This window comes from Monomorium pharaonis, chromosome 5, assembly GCF_013373865.1.
Source record: "Monomorium pharaonis isolate MP-MQ-018 chromosome 5, ASM1337386v2, whole genome shotgun sequence".
Taxonomy (NCBI): domain Eukaryota; kingdom Metazoa; phylum Arthropoda; class Insecta; order Hymenoptera; family Formicidae; genus Monomorium; species Monomorium pharaonis.
In genome coordinates this window covers 13,453,101-13,476,390 of record NC_050471.1, presented here as the reverse complement: position 1 = coordinate 13,476,390, position 23,290 = coordinate 13,453,101, and the positions used below count along the sequence as shown (strand labels likewise).

At 34.4% G+C, this 23,290-nt stretch overlaps 1 protein-coding gene across 4 annotated transcripts; it reads left to right on the top strand.

The window, feature by feature from the left end:
• Window positions 1-2,794: 2,794 nt before the first annotated feature.
• LOC118645719 lies at window positions 2,795-23,013 on the top strand. Of its 4 annotated transcripts, none has more exons than XM_036287404.1 (5): window positions 2,795-2,893; window positions 3,120-3,284; window positions 7,549-7,937; window positions 21,955-22,201; window positions 22,302-23,013. In XM_036287404.1, the coding sequence occupies exons 1-5, from the start codon at window positions 2,816-2,818 to the stop codon at window positions 22,311-22,313; spliced, it is 891 nt and encodes a 296-aa protein (XP_036143297.1). In that variant the 5' UTR covers window positions 2,795-2,815; the 3' UTR covers window positions 22,314-23,013. The 4 variants fall into 4 exon arrangements, with proteins under 4 accessions (XP_036143297.1, XP_036143299.1, XP_036143300.1 ...); XM_036287405.1 differs by lacking the exon at window positions 2,795-2,893 and adding an exon at window positions 2,937-2,954; XM_036287406.1 differs by lacking the exons at window positions 21,955-22,201; window positions 22,302-23,013 and adding an exon at window positions 18,085-18,591.
• The last annotated feature ends 277 nt before the right edge of the window (window positions 23,014-23,290 follow it).

Genomic DNA, 23,290 nt, shown 5'->3' with positions numbered 1-23,290 from the left:
AACCAGAGAGAAGAGGCGATGGAAAAGGAAAGAGGAGAATGATGGAGGAAGAAGCAGAGAAAAAGACCAGTGGAAAAGAAATAAAGATTGGGGGAAGAGGGGGGCGTGCGGGGAGGGGTGGGGGGTACTAGTATGTAAGGGTCGCATAAGGCCAGGTCGGGTCGGAAAGGGAGAGGGTTATAATCTGTAAACGGTTCGGGTACGCTCCGTAGTACAAAAGCGCCATTGTAACTCCACTCAGGAAAACAATAAACCTTATTATTATTATTTAATAAAATTAATTATAGAATATTATATTAAAATTCTTATGAATTATGAAGCAAAAATAATAAGTGAACAACCACAGTATATTCGACACAACTTTACGAAGTTAATACTTTTTAAAGGACAGTAATATATTATAAAAAATGTTACTTTTATGTTTTTTATATTCTATAAATATATTTTATATTTGTTGTACCCCTCGTTGTGAGTACGATTTTGGGATCGCTGCCAGAGATCTCGCGAGGAAGGTATTTCGTCACATACACCGTTATTTGTCTTGAACACTTTTATTCTTGTATTCAGTTACAATGGGTAGATCGCGACCCCGCAAGGCAGAGCGTCGTGGTTGTGTGTTTACAACAAGTTATCTCGGCGATACACGACCCCGCAAAGCAGAGTGTCGTGTGTAGTCTTAGTTTGTCTACTTCGAATTGACCCGATCCTCACCTTCTTTCGCCAGTTTATATATCCGATAATTCGGTAGTTGGATCGAAAGAAGGGGAGGATTGCGTGAGGGCGTAAATCGGTCAGTATTCCAAATTATTGCTTAGACAGCAAGTGCTGTCTAAGGAGCATTGCGCTAATTGTCGAGCGGATTGCGCGAAACCTCGCGCGATGCGCTCGATGCTGACTGCAGCTGACCGACTTACGTCATCGTGTTACTGACACCTTATTGTTATGAGTGTGTCACTCATAACATATTGTATAAATAATTATTACCACAAGTGAATAAATTTATAATTTTAATTTATATTATTCTGTTTTTTCTTCATTTTCCTTTTCCTTGTTTGAAAAATATAAACTGTATTTTTATGTTTCAGTGTTTAACTCATCATCCATTTTTATCATTTTTATCATTTAATATTTTATTTACTATTGTTTTTTAAGCTCTTAAAAATAATTTTGCATGTCTTTGTGATAATTTCTTTAAAAAATTTAAGATATTGATAAACTATATGTTTTAAAATTTTTATATTGCGTATTTGTTTACAATATATATAATATTTATTATTTAAAAATCGCATAGGTGCACTTTACAGAACGCAATCAAAAGATATAACTTTGTACTGGATTGTGAGTAACAGAAATCAATTAGTATCGACATTATGGCATTATTTAATACGTAGTTCATATGACTACCGTATTTTGGTACTGGTAGCACTGCAGATGTTAGCCCCATGTTTCAAGGAAAGATAAGCTGCTGGCAGTCCATACTCGTCCATAGTTATATAGTCAATGGTGCCACACCAATTGCTTTTAAAATAAAACTTACTCAGTTCTCACATAATAGTTAACTCAATTATTTCTCCCGTTCGACAACGACATTTAGTACTTAACAAAAATTTATTATAACTTTTATTTAAATATTTTTAATAATAAAGAGGCTTGATGATCAAATGATTAAATGATTAAAATTAACTAACGAAATTATAGTAAAGCAAAAACTTGGCGTGCGCGGGTTGTTAAAACGCAATGATTCATCAATGTTATACAACATGGAAACTATATGTACAAATAAAATAATGCAAAAATAATAACCTATCAAAAATTTTACAAAGATAAAATATATGTCAAGTACATAAATGCATTCAAAAATGATACGAGAGCAATATAATTAGTTATATTTAAAAAAAGATTTAGAAAAATCCTGTAAAATCTATCAAAATATTATTTAAAAAATAGAAATGTTACTGATAATAACAAATAGTGATGCAAAAACTGATAGATAGTAAAAGAAAACCCAAGCCACATTAATTGCATTCTCGTATATATATTTATTGATATCAATAACATAAAGTTTTAGAAATATAGAGAAAATGCGAACCAGCCACGCCAAGTTTTTGCTTCACTATAATCCCATTATTTAATTTTAATCATTCAATCGATCATTTGATCATCAAACACGTTTATTATTAAATATTTTAATAAAAAGTTTAAATAAATAAATTTTATATAAATATTCTTATAGTTGGCACATTTACTTCATATCATTATTTTTGTAGGGAAGAAAATAAGGCAATAAAGCAATAGGAGAATTAACCTAATATAATAGTTTTTTTAAGGGCGCATATACACACACTTGGCGCCTTTTTTACCCTTTTTTTAAGTAATTTTGTTTAAGAAATATCCTCAATAAAATAGTTACGTGACATCCGCGTGGAATCCACGTGATTTACATGGATTACGTGGACGCAGGTTTTTCCACAAGTTATCCACATAGATGCAATGTTCTTTGAACGTTGAGTATAAAAAATGCTGTAACATTCGAAATATTTCCTTATAAATAAAAAAAACGTGATTATCCAAAGTTAGGGAGTTTATTTAACACAATTTATACTTGAAAAAATAGGGTGTTCCAAAATATATGTTTGACTCTGTGTGTGTGTGTGTGTGTGTGTGTGTGTGCGTGCGCGCGCATTTATTTTAATATATGCATGAAATCGGCTATAATAAATTGATTGACGGGAAACAAAAAAATTGTCAACATCAATTTATTCAAATTGAAAGTTAATATTTTATAAGAGTAGTGATATTTCTCATAATTAATATAATGAATCGATGGTCTTCTGTGCCCGATGTTACAGAAATCATTCTGAATGATCCTGTAGGCCCAGCATTTAATGGCAACGTAATTTAGATATAAAAAATCTGAATTTTAGAAAGATAATTTTATATAATTCATAATTTAAGTAATTATTAATTATTTTATAAGTAAATTGCACATTATATTATGCATTATATTTTATATTTCATGTACCTTATGTTATACAGTTTTTTATATTGATATATATATTATAATAATTTATATTCTTAACACATTCTTAACATGTCCTGTCTTTAATTTATTCATAAAGGAAATACAGAATGCATTGGAAGCAGCATCGACGAAAGCTGAAATGTGCCGTTATAAAAATTTCGACTTTTACTCGAAAAAATGTGAATTAGCAGAATCGCAAAATTTTTGTTTTAACAAAATGAAAGAAGCTGCTAAGAAAGCATTCGTTATTGGCTTGCTTTCGGTAAGATTACATTTCAAATTAATATCAATTAATAATACATACGTAATATTATATTAACTTGACAGTTTAATCTAAAAAGAATTGTTATCTCTTAATGATAATAAATTAATATGTTAATCATTTTAGTGAATTGCAATAATAAATGCCTAACTTTTTTATTCAATAATAATTATTATTACATTATTAATTAATTATTGAATAAAGTTTTTAATTGTACCTTAAAAATATTAAAATTTTAAAACAATTTTTAGGAATTATAATTCTTGCAATTATGATTTTTACCATTTATAGAAAAACATAATTATTACAGAAAAAGTCAAAAACGAAAAAATCTTCGCTACCTGTGTACCGAAAGTGGTATTTTTCTCACATGTCAATTAACACTCAAGGACCAACATTTCGATACACAGATAACAAAAAATATTGTGTGCGACACGTACAGATCAGCTATTGCCCACGTGCGAGTGGACGCACTTTCGCTCGTGCATTCATTTCCCGAACTTACGGGCAATTATCCGACTCCCTGCACTTGTTACACAAATAACTATTGCTATATTATAATATTGAGTAAACGTGCATAACATTCTTTTTTCCGATCTTTTTCTCTGTAAATTTATGTATCTTCATGCGTGAAATTTTTCCTGAGATAAAAAATTATCGTTCAAACTCTTCTTTTTTATTTAATTTTAAAGTTTTTTAATTTTTTGGTAAATAGAAACATGATAAAATTATAATTATAGAAAAATTATAACAAAGAATTGAATTTCTGATTGAAGGTGTACCTTATTAATTCATAATAGTAAATATTCTCCTAGATAATTTAACTATTTAAGCATAGAATAAGCAAATATGCTCTGCTTTAATTAATTAAAAATAAAAATAATTTTCTTAAATAATTTTAATTATAGCAGAGAATATTAGTTTGTGATTCAAGATTTAAACCTAATTAATTCACACTAATTAAATATTCTGTTTTTATTAAAAATAAAAATAATTTTCTTAGATAAAACAATGTAATTATTACGTTTGACCTGACTGGCCTCAAATATATTCAACAAATAGCGCACAATGTTTCGACCGTTTCGGTCCTTATCAAGTGCTTAGATACGTAAAAATTATGTGGTAAACATTTTAAGTTATAATATGTGCCTAGATATCATTTAAAAGGCAATATAAACGAAGTAAATTACAGAAGAATTGCCCTAAACATACAAATCAATAATAACGTTTACAAATCAAAAGTATGGTCAAGTTTGTGCAATAAAAAATAATAAATGATTGGATACATTGAAATTTAATGTGTGTGCTTCCTTCGAGAACTGAGGCTCGACTCAAGCAGATTTAGGGCAACGGTCGAAACGTTGTGCGCTATTTGTTGAATATATTTGAGGCCAGTCAGGTCGAACGTAATAATCACATTGTTTTTTCTTTTGTAATCACTGGCGAATAAATAATCATTTTATTGTTTCTTAGATAATTTCAATTATAGCAAGATATATATTAATTTGTGTGATTGAAGATTTAAATTTCATTAATTTATATTATTAAATATTGTTTTTATTAAAAAAAATTTTTTACATAATTTTAATTATAGTAGAGACTAATTTGTAATTGATGACAATATAAAAGTAAATACATGCATAAATTTGGACTACAATTTAATCCAATTTGGGCTACAATTTAATTCAACATCTTGAACAAGAAGCCCAGGATTATTAAACCGTTTGAAAATGATACTTTATATTTAATTTATAACATTCTATTAAAAAGTATGCGTAGAAAATCAAACAGATTATTTAATAAATTTCATAAGAAGCAACATTAAGAAGCAATATCTTTATAACCATAAGTCATCATATTTTTATTTTTTGACATAAAAAACTGAAAATTAAATAAAAGAAAAAACAAACTTTAGTGACGATTTTTCTTCTTAAGAAAGATTTTACACATAAAGGTACAAAGTTCAGGAAAATTTGAGTGATTTTCTTTATCATAAGTATAGATTAAAAAAAAATGTTTTACACACGCGGGCGCGCGCGCGTGTGTAAAACATTTTTTTTTAATTTATATTTATTATAAAGCGCGTGCGTGTTTATGTGTCTGTGCGCGGCAAATGCTATTTAAATTTAAAATTTTATTTATTTCCTACTTTATAAATAATTATATAATAATGAATATCTATTTCTTTCTTTCTGTGAATAATTTTTCTTATAATAAATGATTTCAGTAACAATATTAATGATGATAAAGAGTAATCTCTTTTGTAACAGAATTATTATTACTGTAATTTATTCATAGAAAATTTTTTTACAAAAAAAAAACATAACTGATTGTTAGGTACCTACATAATTAAAATAGAAAATAAATTTTAAATTAATTTTATAGTATTTATTTGTGTTTTTAATTTATTCACAGTATTTATGTAATTTATATTAATAATAATCCTTTAAAAAAAAATTCAAACTACATACTTAGGTATCTTAAAATAAGAACTAATTTTGTGAATTTTTTGAAGAAAAATGGAAAGAGAAATTATAATTATTATAATGTAAAAGTCATAATTATTATAATATAAAAATCATTTTTCTTTTTTTAATATTTAAATTTTATTAAGAAATAAAAAGTATTGTTTGAGTGCATATGCATTTAAATTTTTTGTAAATTTTTAAAATATTATTAAAAACAGCGTTTACGATGGCGTTTACCTCTGCTGCTCCTTTATCAGAAAGTAAAATTACAAGTTTTACAAAATTGAAACATAAATCAGACGTATCTTGACATTTTTTTCAAATATTACATTTTCAAAATAACTTTTAATTAAAGTCAATATAGCGATTTTCAGAATAAATTTTCGCTTGTTTTTTTATTGCGACAAAAAGCGAAGCATCGTAAAGAAAGTGTTATATCAAATATTAGTTTTATTATTTTTTTTAGTATCTAGAAAATGTGTGTAAAGTTACAAGTTAATCATCAAACCGTCTTCAACATATATAATAGCCATATGTTTTTTAAACTTTAATTTAAAATGATCTCCCTTTAGAGTTTAAGTTTAAATTTCAGGAATAAAAAAGTCAGCCAGATCCAAATCAAATAAGTATGGCGGGTGTGTAATCGCTTAAATTTTTTGTTACATGTGGGTCAAAAGTGGTTCCTTTCGTGTCACTTTTCTGTGAGTAAAATCGCGGATTTCAGCACTTTAACATTCTTGCACAGTTTTTGTCCTCCAATAGATGGCGTAAATCGTGACAAGAAACTTTCAATACAACTTTTTCAGCATATTTGATCATTTTAGCCACATTTCAGCACGCACAAGCGTGTTATATAATTCTTGCATATAATTCTCGCAGACTCTACCCAACACTTATCCACATTTATTAACGTTTCATCGCTTTCGCCAAACCAACCTTAACCTGTCAATTTGCAAGAATCTAAGACATTCAAGGGATCACACACCGACAAATAACGAAAAGCATAGTATTCAACATGGGTGTAACATTCTTTTGTGCACGAGTGCGGGAATGGAAGCACTCGTACACAAAAAACTAACTTTACATTCTTGTTACATAATGTACTTATAGCTGTTTTGAAATTTAAAAGTTAAACAGAAAAAAGTGTTATTTTCAAATAATAAATGCGACTTGTCTCTTTTTACAAAAAAATTTCATGAAGTTAAGACCTTGTCTAGATATAAGTTCACTAAGATTATTATCAAAATACAATATAGTGTTATTATTAAAATATAATAGTAAAAATATAATAGTTTGCAAAATATTCATATAGAAAGGCTGAAAATTTTTGACATAGCACTTGCATGGAGATAGAATGAATCAAAGTGAGTAGAAAAGTCCTCTACTATTTTGCAATTTTTGCAATAGTTAACGAGTTATTAATTAAGAAAGAATAGCCATTTTGCCCGGCCCACCGCCGAATACCGCCAAGTGCGCGGCAGCGCGAGACAAGATAAGACAGCCCAACGAGAAGCTTCCTAGTGACCGCAGACGCGCCTCGCTAGGTGGTCTTATCTTGTCTCGCGCTGCCGCGTGCTTGCCGATATTCGGCGGTAGGCCGAGCAAAATGGCTATTCTTTCTTAATTAATAACTCGTTAACTATTGCGATAATTGCAAAATGGTAGAGGACTTTTCTACTCAGTTTGGTCCGTTCTACCTCCATGCAAGCGCTATGTCGAAAATTTTCAAACTCCTTGTATACCAAAAAACAGAATAACTAGCTGTTAATAGCTTAAATATGTACAATGTGCGGCAGGAATGGGAAGATGTCATTTACAAATTGACAAATCGATCGAAAGGACATGATAAATATACGGATATCCTCAAGAAGCACATGCAAGACGCAAAGGATCAATATTATGAGACAATGCACGATATGTCGATACATCAAATAATAGCTCTTAAATGTGAAGATGTATGTAATGAGAACTTGTCCACTATTTCATTGTACGAAAGGGAAAGAGAGTATTCTAGTCGCACTGTGTTGGCTACAAACTTTTTAAGAAATCGCTGCGCAATCGCCAAACAATATTACTTGTCACATCGACTTATTAAAAACATTGTATTCAAAGCACATCTTCTTCTACCAGAAATATTTTGCGACTTTGGACATTATCGCAATCTTGAGTTTATGGATTTTGACAAGTATATTAATACTTAGTACACATATAACATATATAACACAGGCATGCAAAAAAAGAAAAGTCCTTAGACAGACCACTAATCAATCTCTATGTATTTTGACGTGCTGAACACGAATCCGGTGTCAGAATTGCCCCATTATCTATTATTTATTTTTTTTTTTAATCAAAAAGGTACCCTAAAGACCTTAAAAATTGCAATAATTGCTGTGCATGCTGAAAATGGTGAGTGATGGGGCAATTTTGACACCGAATTTGTGTTCAGCGGCTTAAAATACATAAAGATATCATAGTCTGGTCCGTGATACATTTTCCGCGTGCAGCAAAATTATTATGATTTTCAAGGTTTTTTTAGGCCATTTTTTTTATTTAAAAAAAAGGTAGGTGATGGAGCAATTCCGACACTGGATTCGTATTTAGCATTTCAAAATACATAGAGATTAACTGGTGGGATTCCAAGGACAGACCACTTTTTTATTTCGTGTGCCTGTGTAATTAACACATATGTATAATATAGTAACGTATATCATTAAATGTATAAATAAGTAATTGAATATTTATATATTACTTATAATTTCCCAGCAAAGGCTAAGCAGATTAATAATAAAAATATAACAGAAATCATAAACCTTGCTTGATTACTGCTATTAATTTCTTGGCATAGCACGCTCAGCCAGCTTTGTTATATTTTTAATTGCAATTTGCCAATCTTTTGATGTCACAAATCCTGCGAGTAATTTTTTTACTTAAAATTTTTTTATTAATAAAAGTTCAGAATAAACCGTATAGGTCGGACCCCCGACTTTGTGAAACTACGTATTCTTATGTATTTTGGCGCGCTAATTACAAATATTATAGTGAAAATTAGCACAAATTTGAATTTCATGGCGGAAACCCATAAAAACCATAGTTTTTTCCATTTATTTCCGTAAATAATGGGAATTTCAAAAAATTCTTCAGATAAAAGTTGTAGATTACATTTAAACACATATTTTATGTCTAATTGATTTTTGCCATAAAAACAATAGTTCTTGAGAAAAACGACGTTAAATGTTAAATGTTAAAAACTTTATGTAAATCATCTAACACACATCGAATTTTATTAGTTAATTTTAATACTTACTCAAATTACCTTAAATAATTAAAATATTTAAGAGGTTAATAAAGACGGTGGACCTCGCTACGCATAGAAAGTCGAAAACCCATGTAGTACAGTACAAGCGTGGATGTCGCATAGTGGGACGACGTTTAAGAAATAGCGGACATAGAGGAAGAAATTAAATTATGGAAATGTTTATTTACAAATTCTGATAATTAGATGTAAATTACTAAAATAACGTTATTTATTTTAAATATTTTCTTATTTTTTGTACAAGTGTACCATAATATAAATCATCCTGATATATAAAACTTCCTTGTCTTTTTTGTATCAATGTTTGATGTTGCCTTATCTATATATATAAAGTTAACAATTAAATGTACATTTTTAAATATTCTTCACGATTTAAATAAACAAAAATTATATAAGAGAGTTTTATTATGTTTCTTAAATATTTTCTAGAATAATATTTGATTTATGGGAAAAAGTACATGTTATACAACTTCACAATAAATTATTAAAAAATGTTTAAAATTGTTAGCATGATTCTACTACGTACACCCGTAGGAAAAAATTATGCAAAAATTACTGCACAAAAAATTGAATATTTTTGTGCATAAATTTCTGCAATTTTTATAGATTTTTGTACAAAGTTTTCGTCTTCAAAATTTTTCTGCAGAATATTTTGCAGAATTTTATGTAATTTTTTTTGAAAGCAAAAAACTTCAGAGAACATATAAAATTCTGCAAAATATTCTGCAGAAGAATTCTAAAGGCGAAAATTTTGTACGAAAATCTGTAAAAACTGCAGAACTTCATGCACAAAAATATGCAATTTTTGTGCGGTAATTTTTGCATAATTTTTTCCTACGAGCAGTAAGCCTTCTACTACATCTACGTTCGTATCAAGTGCCATCAGGTGCAACTTTGTTAAATATATGAAATATTCTGAGCGTAAAGACCATTACACAATGCCAGGTAACAGGCAATATACACAAGAAATAAAGAAAGAGAGAAGAAGATCCTTTCTGTCTTTCTCTCTTTCGTTATTTTTGTTTTTATTGCCTGTTGCCTGGCATTGTGTTCAGGCCATAAGTCTAGTCATGTGTGTTTAATAATTAGAAATTTGATTAGAAAAATACATAAAATACAATTTCATAAAAAAACGTGATAAAAAAGTATAAAACATTCTGTAAAGAATGTGATTGTACGATATAATGGAGAATCGTAAAATCATATTATCATTATTATTATTAACCCTCAATCCCTCTCGTGTTTTTCGGTACCTTCTATCCCTCCCTATGGGTCGTTTTCGTCCTCGCCTTTATAACCATATAAATAATGGTTTAAAAAATCTGAAAAAAAATCATGTATACACTCTTTAAACATTTCTCTTTAAGAAACTACCATTATATTATCCCCCTCTCCCAAATTTGATATGTATTTTTTAATAAACAATGACAAAAATCAATAAAAAAGTTAATTAAAAAAATATATATAGAAATGGTAAAAATTTAAAAAAAAAATTTTTTTTTATCAGTTTTTGGAAGGAAAGAAGTTCCTCTTTACAAAAAAAATGTCTGATCAACGTAGAATAAAAGCAGATATCCAATTTCAGCGTATAAAAATTGGTATTTTTTAAGGATGATGAATAGTGTTGTAAAATAGGGAAACATCAATAAATCTACAATTATTTTTTCTGCTTAAAGTTTTAACCAATTATTATTTAATACATAGTAAAAATACAAAATTTTGTTATAAAAATAGAAAAAGAACAGTTTAAAAACAGTCGCGACAGCAATTTAAACGATGATAATCGCAAACGGGTTTGTTGCATCGAGCACAACATTGATTGGTCTTTTTATCATTTTTGTATAAACAATAAAAACATCTTTTTCTTTTTTTAAATTTATTAGTTAATATCCAATCTTCCCAATATTTGCCGAATGCTGAATTTTATTGGTCTGCTCAAAGTATTCTGGATTTCTAATTTCCATTGTAGATGTTCAACTTAAAATATATACATAATTATATTCTAAAATGCATGTATGAATGCAGTGTCCAAAAATACTTAATTTACAAAAAAAATTTTTTTTCGAAAAAGTCATTTTTACTTACGTAATCTCTCCCTATGGGTCGAAAACGTCCTATTTGAATTTTATCTGGCTGGCGTTTGGAGTAGAACAAACGGACCGGGTTGGCCTTTTGCACTGAAGATCCTTCCCCCCCCCCCAAATTTTTTTTAGTATAACTTTGATGGCGCTAGCATCGCGGTTGTACGAGAAATTAACAATAGTAGTTTTAAGCAGGACTCCCACCCAGGGAGGGATAAAAAAAATCGTAGTAAATTGAAAAATTGCAGTTTGAGTTTATACCACATATCATTATTATAAATAAAAATATAATAGGTGTACATAATTTTTTAATAAAGTATAATCTTTCCATAATAGAATATTGGTTCCATTATAATAAAATTATTTTACAGTAATTTTACACATACGCATATAACAGGAAAATTTATAAGAAATAAAGAGGGTCCGCAAAATAAGTGGATTTTTTGGCTCTCGAATTGATTTTTATGTCAAATGATAGCTTATAATGAGACATTACGTGTATTTTAAAAAAAGTTTCACGTGGAGCATACGTCTGGTTTCTGAGATATAGAGGATCAAAGTGAGAACTACTTATCACGGCTTTATCAAGTTGAAATAAAGATCGTATTGTAAGATTTAATAATAATATCAAGAATGGCACGCGTGGCTCAGTGGTTGAGTGCCGGATGTCGTGGACTCAGAAGTCCGGGTTCGCTGAGGCGATCCGGCCCACGGTTATTTTTCTCCGCAATCTCCTTACTAAAGTCTACAGCCTCATAGTGTTGTAAAAAGTTCAAGTTTTTTGCTCAACGCAACAAAGAGATATAGCTTTTAAAAGCGTATTTTCATTCAACTAAAAGTCTCACTCACTCACTGATCATCAATAGTAGATTGTGTGGCAAGGACGTAAAGGCGGTCATTGAAGGCAAGGTGCCAGACTTAACGAACAATGTTGCAAATACGTCTCTTTCTCACTCGAACCGTCTTCTTTTATTTCAAGTTGTTCTTAATGGGACTGTCCCGATTGCGCACATAAGCGATTGGACACAGTAGTATTTCCCGATTGGACACAGATCCGATTGGACACGGACCCGATTGGACACGGATCCGATTGGACACGGACCCGATTGGACACGGACTTAATTGGACACGGACTTAATTGGACACAGACCCGATTGCACACGAACCCGATTGCACACGGACCCGATTGCGTACTGACCCGTTTGCACACGGTCCCGATTGCGCACCGACTTGATTACACACGACCCGTTTGCACACGCACATGATTGCACATGGAGCCGATTGCGCACCGATCCGTTTACACACGGACCCGATTGCACACGGATTCGATTGCGCACCGACCCGTTTGCACACGGACCCGATTGCGCACCAACCCGATTGCACACGACCCGTTTGCACACGGACCCGATTGGGCACAGACTCGATTGGACACAGACCCGATTGGACACGGACTTGATTGGACACAGTCTCGATTGCACACCGTCCCGATCGGACACAGTCCCGATTAGACACGGACTCGATTAGACACAGACCCGATTGGACACGACCCGATTGGACAGGGACCCGATTGCACACGGACCCGTTTGCACACGGACCCGTTTGCACACGGACCCAATTGCATACGATACGATTCCGCATTTTAGATAGTACATGGGTTAGCGAGTTGGACGGGGTGGGTGCGGGAGGGGCGCGAAGCCCCCCTTGCACCCCCCCCCCCGTGTGTGTGTGTGTGTGTGTGTGTGTGTGTGTGTGCGTGCGTGCGTGCGTGCGTGCACAAAGCATTTTCTGCACCACATAGGTTTGCGACTATAAAATACGTATAAGAAAGAAAAATATTATAATAAATATTTTGTACGTATTTTTATGTCTGAGTTTGCCAAGTATAAAATAATTATGATAAATATTTATGAAAATATTAAAAATAAATGTTTATGCTATTATAATTCAAAAATATAAAAATATTTCGAGTTTATATACCATAAATATTTTTTAGTACATTTTAAAAATATATTTTATATATTGTTAATAATAATTTCTATTAATTGTTCTAAATTTTCTGTGCTATCCACACAGGTTGTTTTTGCATTATTCTGCGATGCGGAATCGTATCGTGTGCAAACGGGTCGTATGCAATTGGGTCGGTGCGCAATCGGGTCCGTGTGCAAACGGGTCGGTGCGCAATCGGGTCCGTATGCAATCGGGTCGGTGTCCAATCGAGTCCGTGTCCAATCGGGTCCGTGTGCAAACGGGTCGTGTGCAATCGGGTCGTATGCAATTGGATCGGTGCGCAATCGAGTCCGTGTGCAAACGGGTCGGTGCGCAATCGGGTCCGTGTGCAATCGGGTCGGTGTGCAATCGGGTCCGTGTGCAATCGGGTCCGTGTGCAATCGGGTCCGTGTCCAATCGGGACGGTGTGCAAACGGGTCGTGTGCAATCGGGTCGGTGTACAAACGGGTCGGTGCGCAATCGGGTCCGTGTGCAATCGGGTCCGTGTGTAAACGGGTCGTGTGCAATCGAGTCGGTGCGCAATCGCTTTCGTGTACAAACGGGTCGGTGCGCAATCGGGTCCGTGTGCAATCGGGTCGATGTGCAATCGGGTCCGTGTGCAATCGGGCTGTGTCCAATCGGGTCTGTGTCCAATTGAGTCCGTGTTCAATCGGGTTCGTGTCCAATCGGCAAATACTACTGTGTCCAATCGCTTATGTGCGCAATCGGGCCTCACACGTTCTTAACAGTTATAGCCGTGATGGCTATTTGAGTGAGAAAGAGACGGAGTTAAGAACAAAGGAGACAGCAGATGCTCCCACCGCTCGACACAGTTCAAAGAGTGGGGATCCTTTCCACGGCCGCTGCGTACAGGGAGTCTTGCTGACGAAAGCTTCTGAACTAGCATCGTTGATACTGAAAATAGTGCAGAACTTTTGTTTGAAATGCAATTTTACAATGTCAAAGTAAATGTAAAAATTAAGTTTGTCACTAAACTATTTACGTGAATAACTACTCGATAATAAATTGCTGCTTATATTACAATATAATGCACTCGTGATTTCATTTAAAAGATCTGCACACTGACGTGATCTCGGGAACGCAGCCGCAGCTGCGGCGACCCCATTTGTTATCAACTGTTTTGCGTGGCGATAGCGCAGACTATTAAATGGATTAACAAAGATTTCTTTTTTATTAACATATTGTTGCACTCCTCGAAGCTTCCACACTTCCGAAGCTTTAAAAGTGTTGCATTCGTCGAAGCTTCCACACTTCCGAAGCTTTTACTCAGGCTCAACACTTACGGCCACGTGCGAAATAAGGTTTGTCAGGAACAGAAACTTTATTAAAACTCTCGTTTACAGAAAAGGATCTCAGACATGTCCGCACATAACGTCTCGGGAAGTTCTGTCATATCATTTGTTTATCCATAACTGAGGGACGCTGCGGCCGTTTGACTCAGCTGACTGAGGCAATCGATATATTGATTTTTCCACGTTAAGCTCGCGCTCACAACGCGCGCGAAGCTCACGCTCGCGAAACTCGCGTTCGCAATACTACTCCCCTTCTTCAGAATTGTCGTCCCAACAATTTAGGGAGGATTTCTTCGAGGAAAACTTCCCGGGCTTAATTTCCTTCGTTCCTCGCTCTTTCTGGATCGCAATCTCGGGTTACCGAGCGACGTTTTTTTTCTTCCCTTCGCCAGCCACAACTCTCGTCCTCCTACCCCTGGAAGTGGCCAGCTTCCTGAGCGACGTACGGAATCCCGGCTTGCTGTAGCGAAGATCTTCGCCCGTTTTTCTCCTCTTCGACGCTTCACTCACTTCAGTGTCTTCCGCCCTTCTTTCTTGCTCTTTGGACAGGGGGGGGGGGATCGTCTACATGGACCCCTTTCAGTCCTGAAGGACTCCCGAGTCCCCGTCTCGGCATTCGCCCAAAGTCTCACGGGAAAAACCACGTTCAAAAATCGTAAGCGAGACAATCTTCTAAAAAGGAATTTCCTCTTCAGAAAATTTAACCCCTTTATTTTCTTCTACCTCAGACGTGAACTTCCAGCCCAAGCGTCACCAAGTTCATAGCATTAATCTGTAAAACAAAACAAACCAGGCAACAGTAATTCTTAAAAAAAAAACTTTACGGGCTCCGTTTCCCTAATTAAAAGAATGTTTCTCTAAAAAAGATGTTATCCGCATAAACAATCTTCTTTTTGTGTTTCGTCGATCTTCGAATACAGTAAACTACTTCATTTAACCTCTTTAAAATCAAATAAGATCTTTCCCAATTGCTTTGCAACTTAGGAGCTTTTCCAGATTTTCTTCGAGGATTAAACAATCAAATTTTTTCCCCCACCAAAAGGTTCGAGTTGGCTTTTAAATCATAACAGGTGTTCGCGCAACGAGGGTCCGTCTTATGAATACGTGTCGCTGTAACTCGTTTCCCCTTATCGAAAAAGAGGGAGAGGGTGAAACTCGGCTCCGATCGGAGCCTTAAAGAGCGTGACGGGTAAATGACACTTTAACGTCACTGGATTTTGAGTTACAGAATAATGTATTTATTTGCACTAAAATTTACAGTCTTGCGCTTAGAATTCGTGTCCAAATTGCCGCGCTCGGAGTGACAGAGCGAGCGGAATTGTGACGCTGGTTTGCGATCCGCGAGACGTGTACAATTTGGCGCGCGAGGATCCTGTGCGTGACGGGCTATCGCGTCGCATGTCGCCAAAAGTCTCTCGCGATGATTCCGCGCTTGCGATGAGTAGCCGATCGCGACGAGATCGTTTTTTAATATTATCACGTCACGCGTGCACTCGACGTGCAGTTTCCTGATGAGAGGATCGAGCACCGTAGAGACGTCACTTGTCAAGAGCGATCGTTCAAGCTCCGGGGATCACTATCGTCGAGATGTTATACTTTAATGCTTAAATATTATTGAACGTACTTTACGGCGGTTGGGACTGTTCTGGTTCGTGAAATTCGACTTCCCCGATGCTCGATCCTCTCGGTTCACGACGGCGTGAATGTGATGCGTTCGGACTGACTGATTCAGCCTTATATCATAAGGACGAGCCGCAGTTGGTTGTGCATCTCAGCAGTCTCGGATCGCGCCGATCGTGCACGCGCCAGCTTTATGCTCCGATCCACGCAAGTCGGGTGCTCCGGTCCGTGCTGTCCCCCCATTTAACTCTTTATTCGGTAGGAAGGATATTTCAGGGAGAACAGGTAAGGCAGCGAAGAACGTAACAAAACGTGTAGAATTCCCGTAGGCACACAGTTTAAAAAAGGGTATGTGCCTCGGGTCGAACGCACTTTTTATGACTCAAAAATATAGGTCAACGTGCCGATAGGCCCGCTATAACCCGTTTCGAGTCGTACGTCCGTCGGTCCAAGTTTCGAGTCAACGAATTGAATCGCTTTAACTCGGGATCGGATCAGATGCAGTCTTTGTTTGAGATAGGCGAGGTCGTTATTAATTAAAATAAATGATAAAGTTTCACATAAAATTAACAAAAGTATTTATTCTAATAACAAATAAAAATGAAAATAAAAAGAAATACAAATAAGCGCTGAAGTCGTGATTTGACAATTTTGTAATAACGGTATAATTAAATTTAAAACGCATAGTGAGTATGAATATAGTTGTACAAATATTAAATAAGTATATAGTGGGCGGAGAAAGGGAAACAAAGAAATTTTTGTTTTTTAATTCTACAGTATTAACGGTAAACGCGGAGCAAAGAAATAGACGAAGGGTTTATTAAATGGTTAGATGGGGAAAACATAGATGCTTGGAGTCATAAGAGGATAAAGCATAGCGGGAGAGAGTGGGAGTGGAATGTCTTCGGATTCAGGGGAACTTATGAGAGAGTAACTTGAAGAAGGAAGAGATGAACTAGAAAAAGAATATGTTGAGAATATCTAAGGAACGTGTTCATGTTCTTTAGTAATTGGAGGCAAAGAGGAAGGTCGAGGAACACTAAGTTCTTCGAAGGGGGTAGGAGGAGAGGAAGGTCGAGGAGCACTAAGTTCTTTGGAGGTGGTAGCTGGAGAGGAGAGTCGAGGAACATTAAGTTTTTCAAAGGTGATAGCTGGAGAGGACGGTCGAGGAGCACTTTGTTCTTCGAAGGTGGTAGTTGGAGAGGAGGGTCAAAGAACACTAAGTGGGAAATTATTTATAAAATAATAGGAACGTGTCTTAAAAAATAAAAACGGAAGGGAGTAGACGAGTAACGTAAAAACAAAGAAAGAAATTGTGATTGTAGGACTTACTCATTACTGGTTCTCGAATAAATCCGTTGGAATCAAAGGGATTTTTGACTGGATGGTCTAAAGTTTACTTGCGCATTGATTCTACATGATTACTAACTAACTAACTCTCTTATTAACTGAACTGACTAAAAACTCTAAACAAACTCTAAACGTAACTGAACTCACAACTAACTACTCTCAACTGACTATTATTACTGACTGACTTTTCAAGATTTGGTATTATATATACAGAGTCTTACAGAGGGAGGATCCAGATGTGGGTGGTTCAAATATTCTAACTGGTAGGACTCTTTTTCAAGATTGTGTGGTGGGTGAATTCTAAGTTTTCTTATTGGAGAAATAGTTTTTTCTCTTTGCCCAATCATACGTTGAGTAATCTGTCGAAAGTTTCTCTGTTTCCTTCCACATTCTTTCAATTTTATTGAAGGGATCCGACCTATCGCGTAGGTTATCTTCCCTTTGGGTTTAAGAGATAAATAATTTTTTTCTATCGGATTAGACGTGCTACGGTATGTGTTGCAGATGGAGGAAACGGTTATTTATTTTTTGCTTATGTTTAGATACTTTATTGCTCATTTTTTGTGAGGAAACGTGAAACTTTGCTTAGATCCCATGTTTGTTTTTAAATTTCTATCTTCAGAATTTATTATTTGTTGACTCAATACAAACAAGCAGATTTATTTTCAGGAGCAACTCAGAGCGAGATGGACGTCTTCCAATTTCTTTTGCGGAAAAACATCGAAAGAACAGAGTCCGCTTTTTGATCGGCTTGCCAATCCTTCAAAGTTTCTACTTCAAGAACAATCCGGGCTACTAAATTCAAAGATTCTTCTAAAAATTTATTCTCAATTTTCTCACGATAAAAACAGTCCACGGAAGCACATTCACGTCTGGATAAAGCATCCGCGTTTTTATGAAGTTGCTCCTTTTGATGAGGGACCACAAAATCAAATTGTTGTAGCCTCTCCAACCAGCGGGCTAATTGTCCTTCCAAATGTTGAAAGGACATTAACCATTTAAGAGAAACATAATCCGTGCGAATTAAGAATTTCCGTCGTAAAAAATAATGACGAAATGTTCTCAAAGCTTTAACAATATTTAAAAGTTCGCGACGCATCACACAATAATTCTCTTCCGTTTTACTCAAAACACGACTATATATAATAAGCAATAACTTTCTGTATTGAACCTTGTCTTTGTGAGAGGACTGCGCCAATTCCAATATTTGAAGCATTCGTATCCAAAATAAACTCTCCTTCCTCTTTTGGAAAAGCAAGAACAGGAAATGATGATAATATTCGTTTAAGTTTCTCAAAAGTCTTTTGACATTCCTCATTCCAAACAAATTTAATTTGATTTTCAGTTAAGACATAAAGTATACAACTTTGCGGTGTACAACTTTTACGTGTCTAAATGAACGGTGTACAATTTCACGGTATACAACTTTACGGTGTATAACTTGGCGGTGTACAACTTTGCGGTGTACAATTTTTACGCGTCCAATTGCACGGTGTACATTTTTATCGTGTTTAAATTGTAATTTGTCCAGCATTTATTTTTCCTGTGTACAAAATTACTGTATCTAAAATTCCTGGGTCGAAATGATCCGTGTCCATTTGAAACGTGTATATTATTTTGTGTTCATTTGTACTGTGTCCAATTGTACTGTGTCCAAGTAAGGGCTACTCACGCACGCACGCACGCGCGCACGCGCGCGCGCGCGCGCACACACACACACACACACACATGGCGGGGGGAGTGCCCTAAACAAAAGGGTATGGAAATGTACGGTGTAAAACTTTACGGTGTACAAAATTCCTGTCTAAATAAATTTTGTCCATTTGAACCGTGTACATTATTTTGTATCCATTTGCAACGTATCCATCTGCACTGTGTCCAATTGTACAGTGTCCAAGTGAGCGACTACTGACAATGACAGTACATGCTAATGACCCTTACGGAAAGAAACTACAGCCAATAAATATTACAATTGTGTAGTTATTACAAGACTCTGTGTAGTTATCACAGAAAGGATCACAGTAATCTGTAGTTATTATACGCTGTTGTTACTACAGTACGTGAAATCCCTGTAACACGGAATACACGTCCGAGCGTGCAATGCGAAAATATTACAAAATATTACAATACTTCAGCCTGTAATTTTGTGTAATTTCGTGTAATATTTTTATGTAGTTCCTGTAATATAATTTTTTGTAATTTCTTTCCGCTATTTTTTCTTGCAAATCTAACTTTAAATTCATAATCAGTGACTTCAAAAACAAGTACACCAATTTTGTGTAAATTGAAGTAATTTTCATACTTTGGCCACGTTTTGGAGTTTTTGTTCCACTGTGAATCTTGATTTCGCTCACCAAACCTCCTCCGGAGGGAGTTAAAGAATTCAATTCGTTGGATGGCCATTCATTTCTCCATTCAAGCTGTGTCGCTCTCCGTCACTACTTATACTTATTTCATATCTAAAGTTGTTACATGTATCATTTTCTCGAGTATTTCATGTACATTCTGTTACTGTTATAGTTATAAAAATATTACTATTTCCACAATTTTGAGACAAAGGTCAGGAATTTAAAATTCTGAAGACATTTTAATAACATCTGCTAATAGTCCCAACTATAATTTACTATCAAGTTTAGGTACGTTATGTAGTTGGGTTCGAGCGCACAAAATCTTATCTCGAAATCTGGATTGCTGCAACCACCGTAATTTCAACAATTTTTATAGAATCGCATGTACACTTTCAGAAAAAAATATTCTCGAATAGTTGTTCTTTAACAAAATGTAAAAATGATTTTTTGACCCTCCAAATCAAGTAATCCCTTTAATAAACCAATTAGACCAAATTACAATTTTCAAATCAAATATGTACAAACACACCTTATTATATATTTAGACGAAACAAATATAATTACTACACGCTATTGCTATTTCCTACTTACGTAACTCACATATGCCGAGTTCATACTATGGAAAGGATAATATTCACTAATGCGGAGTTCACTATTGTGCTCTAGTGAATAGCGTGTGTGTTGCGGAACGGAGGATGAGGTATCTCGGCGGACGAAAAAAATGTATATGTTATGGTCAAACCCCGTTGCGTGGGCGTTCCTAGGATTGACTAGTCAATGCGCGGAATAACCAAGCGTTTTGGTCAAAACCCGAAATAGTTTTGTATTTCGGCCTTTGACTAATATGTTTTTAGTCCATCCTAGGAGTGACTAACATGGCTGGTCACAGCTAAAAACTGAAAAAATCACTTCGGACTTTGACCAAAACGCTTGGTTGTTTTGCGCATTGACCAGTCAATCTTAGGTATGATTACAATAACGCCATCTAAGCCCGCTATGCACATTGCAGGTGTTCTAATCTGTCTGTTATTCGTAAGCGATTCACGGCACGAATGCGTTGCTGTCTAGCACAAGCCATGCAAAAAATGCGCGAATTTCAAATGTCTACATGTATTTTTATGAGCATCTCGTTTAGTGTCAAAAGTCGCAAACCCATGTGGTGCAGTGAATGTTTTGCACACACACACACACACACACACACACACACATTTTATGTTCTTAAAAGAGAATATATTTTATGTTTTAAATATTTACCAAAGGTTTGTCTATTTTAAGTAAAATCTACTTTATGTTAACAATAAAAATGTTATTAAAAAATCTTGGCTTTATTTTTTAAAGTCTGAATTAAGCCACACCTAGGATTGACTAGTCAAAGTCCGAAGTAATTTTTTCAGTTTCTAACTTTTACCAGCCATGTTAGCCACTCCTAGGATGGACTAAAAACATATCAGTCAAAGGTCGAAATACAAAACTATTTCGGGCTTTGACCAAAACGCTTGGTTATTCCGCGCATTGACCAGTCAATCCTAGAAATGCCCGCGCAACGGGGTTTGACCATAACATATATATAATAAAAACTGAAGTTAAGTCTCGGATAATATCTTTATTCGTCAATGTTTCGCGTCCGCTCTGTTTCCTAGCTTGACTCTGACTAACTCGATTTTCGCTCTTGCTAATTCTTCTGTCACAAGGCTGTAACTTTCTTTCTCTCCGTAAATATTTTCCTCGCTCGCGTTCCTACATTACTTTATATTCCAACATTTGTTATTTTATTTTACATAGTCCATTACTGCTACAATTTGGTGACCGTATAATCGCCAGTGGAATTCATTATTGTGGAGTTCCAGTATGGATTTTCAGTAGATATCCATTGAAAGTAAATAGATGTCTACTAAAAATTCCAAATTTTTATGACAAATATATAAAATACGTCTAAATAATAAATACATCTAATGTACGTTTTTTAAAGACATTTATTTATGTGCGTAATTTTTCTAAGCAAAACAATTGATATTTAAACACATTTGTCATGCTATACTAAAGTTCACAAAAAATCTAATTTAATTGTTCTTAAAATAATTTGAATACGTAGTTAGAAATATACTTTATGTACATTTCACAAAATAAATTATTTTTTATTTTTATGTATAATAAAACTAAATAAGAGTAAAAGAAAAATTACATGTTGCAGATTTCTTGCGTCAATTGAAGCAAACTTAAAAAAAAGCGCACATATCATTATAACATCATATTATAATGAAATTGTACAGTCATTTTGTCAACGTCGTTATATTCAGGATGTACCGAAAAATGCTTTAACACGCTTTTTCAAATGTGCTACGACTCTTTTTGGTTTGCAAATCGTCAATCGATCAATTGATACCATCAAACATTTGTTAAATGTCCTTGCTGACCAAACAGCGATGCCTTTATTAAAGGTATGTTTTCGCAAAAATTAATTAAATATAAATAATTATTAATTTTTGTAAATTTATAATGTACTAAGAGGAATTCTGTTTTCTTTTTTCAAAATCAAAGGCAATTCCTTGATAGATGAACAGAAACCATAGCTACTTACCACGGAGTAAGAGAAGAGGAGGACGATTTCTGTGAAACCTTTGACTATATAAGTATGGACTGGCAGTAGCTAACTTCAGACTAAGATGTGTCGCGCCACCATTGACCAATTGAGAAATTGAAGAACTAAAATAACGTTAAGGCTGCGTTCAGAAACGTCACCCGAGTGTTCTTGGGTATTATTCTATCCTTGTCTTACATTCAACGAACAACGCTCTTTGGTCGATGGAGCGGAGCCTAAATCTCGGAGATTATGTTGGTTACGGATTTCAGTACAGAAGTGAATGGGAAAAGTGGGGCACGGCAGTTCATACTTATATAGTCAAAGTGTGAAACAAAAGTGGTCCCATTTTTAGACTCCTAATTAGGAGTATGTCCGCTGAAAAAAATGGATTCTTATCTATGGCTGCCATTTGCAATAATTAACCTTACTTGATCAGTCCGACTGTGTCTCTGTTTATTTACCTGTGCATTTGTATTGTTAAATCATGTATTGGATACTACAAAAGGTGGAAAAAAGATGCTTCCAAAAAGGAAAGCCTTTTACAACTTTTACAGCTTACAAGGAAAAAATGTTCAATAATTGGTGTGATAGTGCTGCAAAAGATGTTAAACTTAATACTTTTAGCAAAACAAGTCACATCTGCGAGTTATATTTTCAGAAAAATGACATATACATATATATATGAATTATTTCACGGAATCCGCATATGAAATTTGAAATCATAGTTACCGATTTTATTTAAACTGCAGAAAAATATTTGTCAAGATAAGTTAAAACAACCTGAATTTTTTTAGATTTTTAAACCCACGGGATTAGTGAGGGCGCTGCTGTCATTTCTTTGACATGTCGCGTTCCGACAACGCTTTGAAGTAAATTTTCACCAATTTCTCCTTTTCTGTTTTTTTTTCAAACGTGTACATTTTTATGTAAAATTTCCTGCTCTTTC

Coding starts and splice junctions, on each gene's coding strand:
- LOC118645719 (XM_036287404.1), top strand. CDS start 2,816: ATGAATCGATGGTCTTCTGTGCCCGATGTTACAGAAATCATTCTGAAT. Junction 2,894..3,119: donor GCCCAGCATTTAATGGCAAC/GTAATTTAGATA, acceptor TTATTCATAAAG/GAAATACAGAATGCATTGGA. Junction 7,938..21,954: donor GAGTTTATGGATTTTGACAA/GTATATTAATAC, acceptor TACATGTTGCAG/ATTTCTTGCGTCAATTGAAG.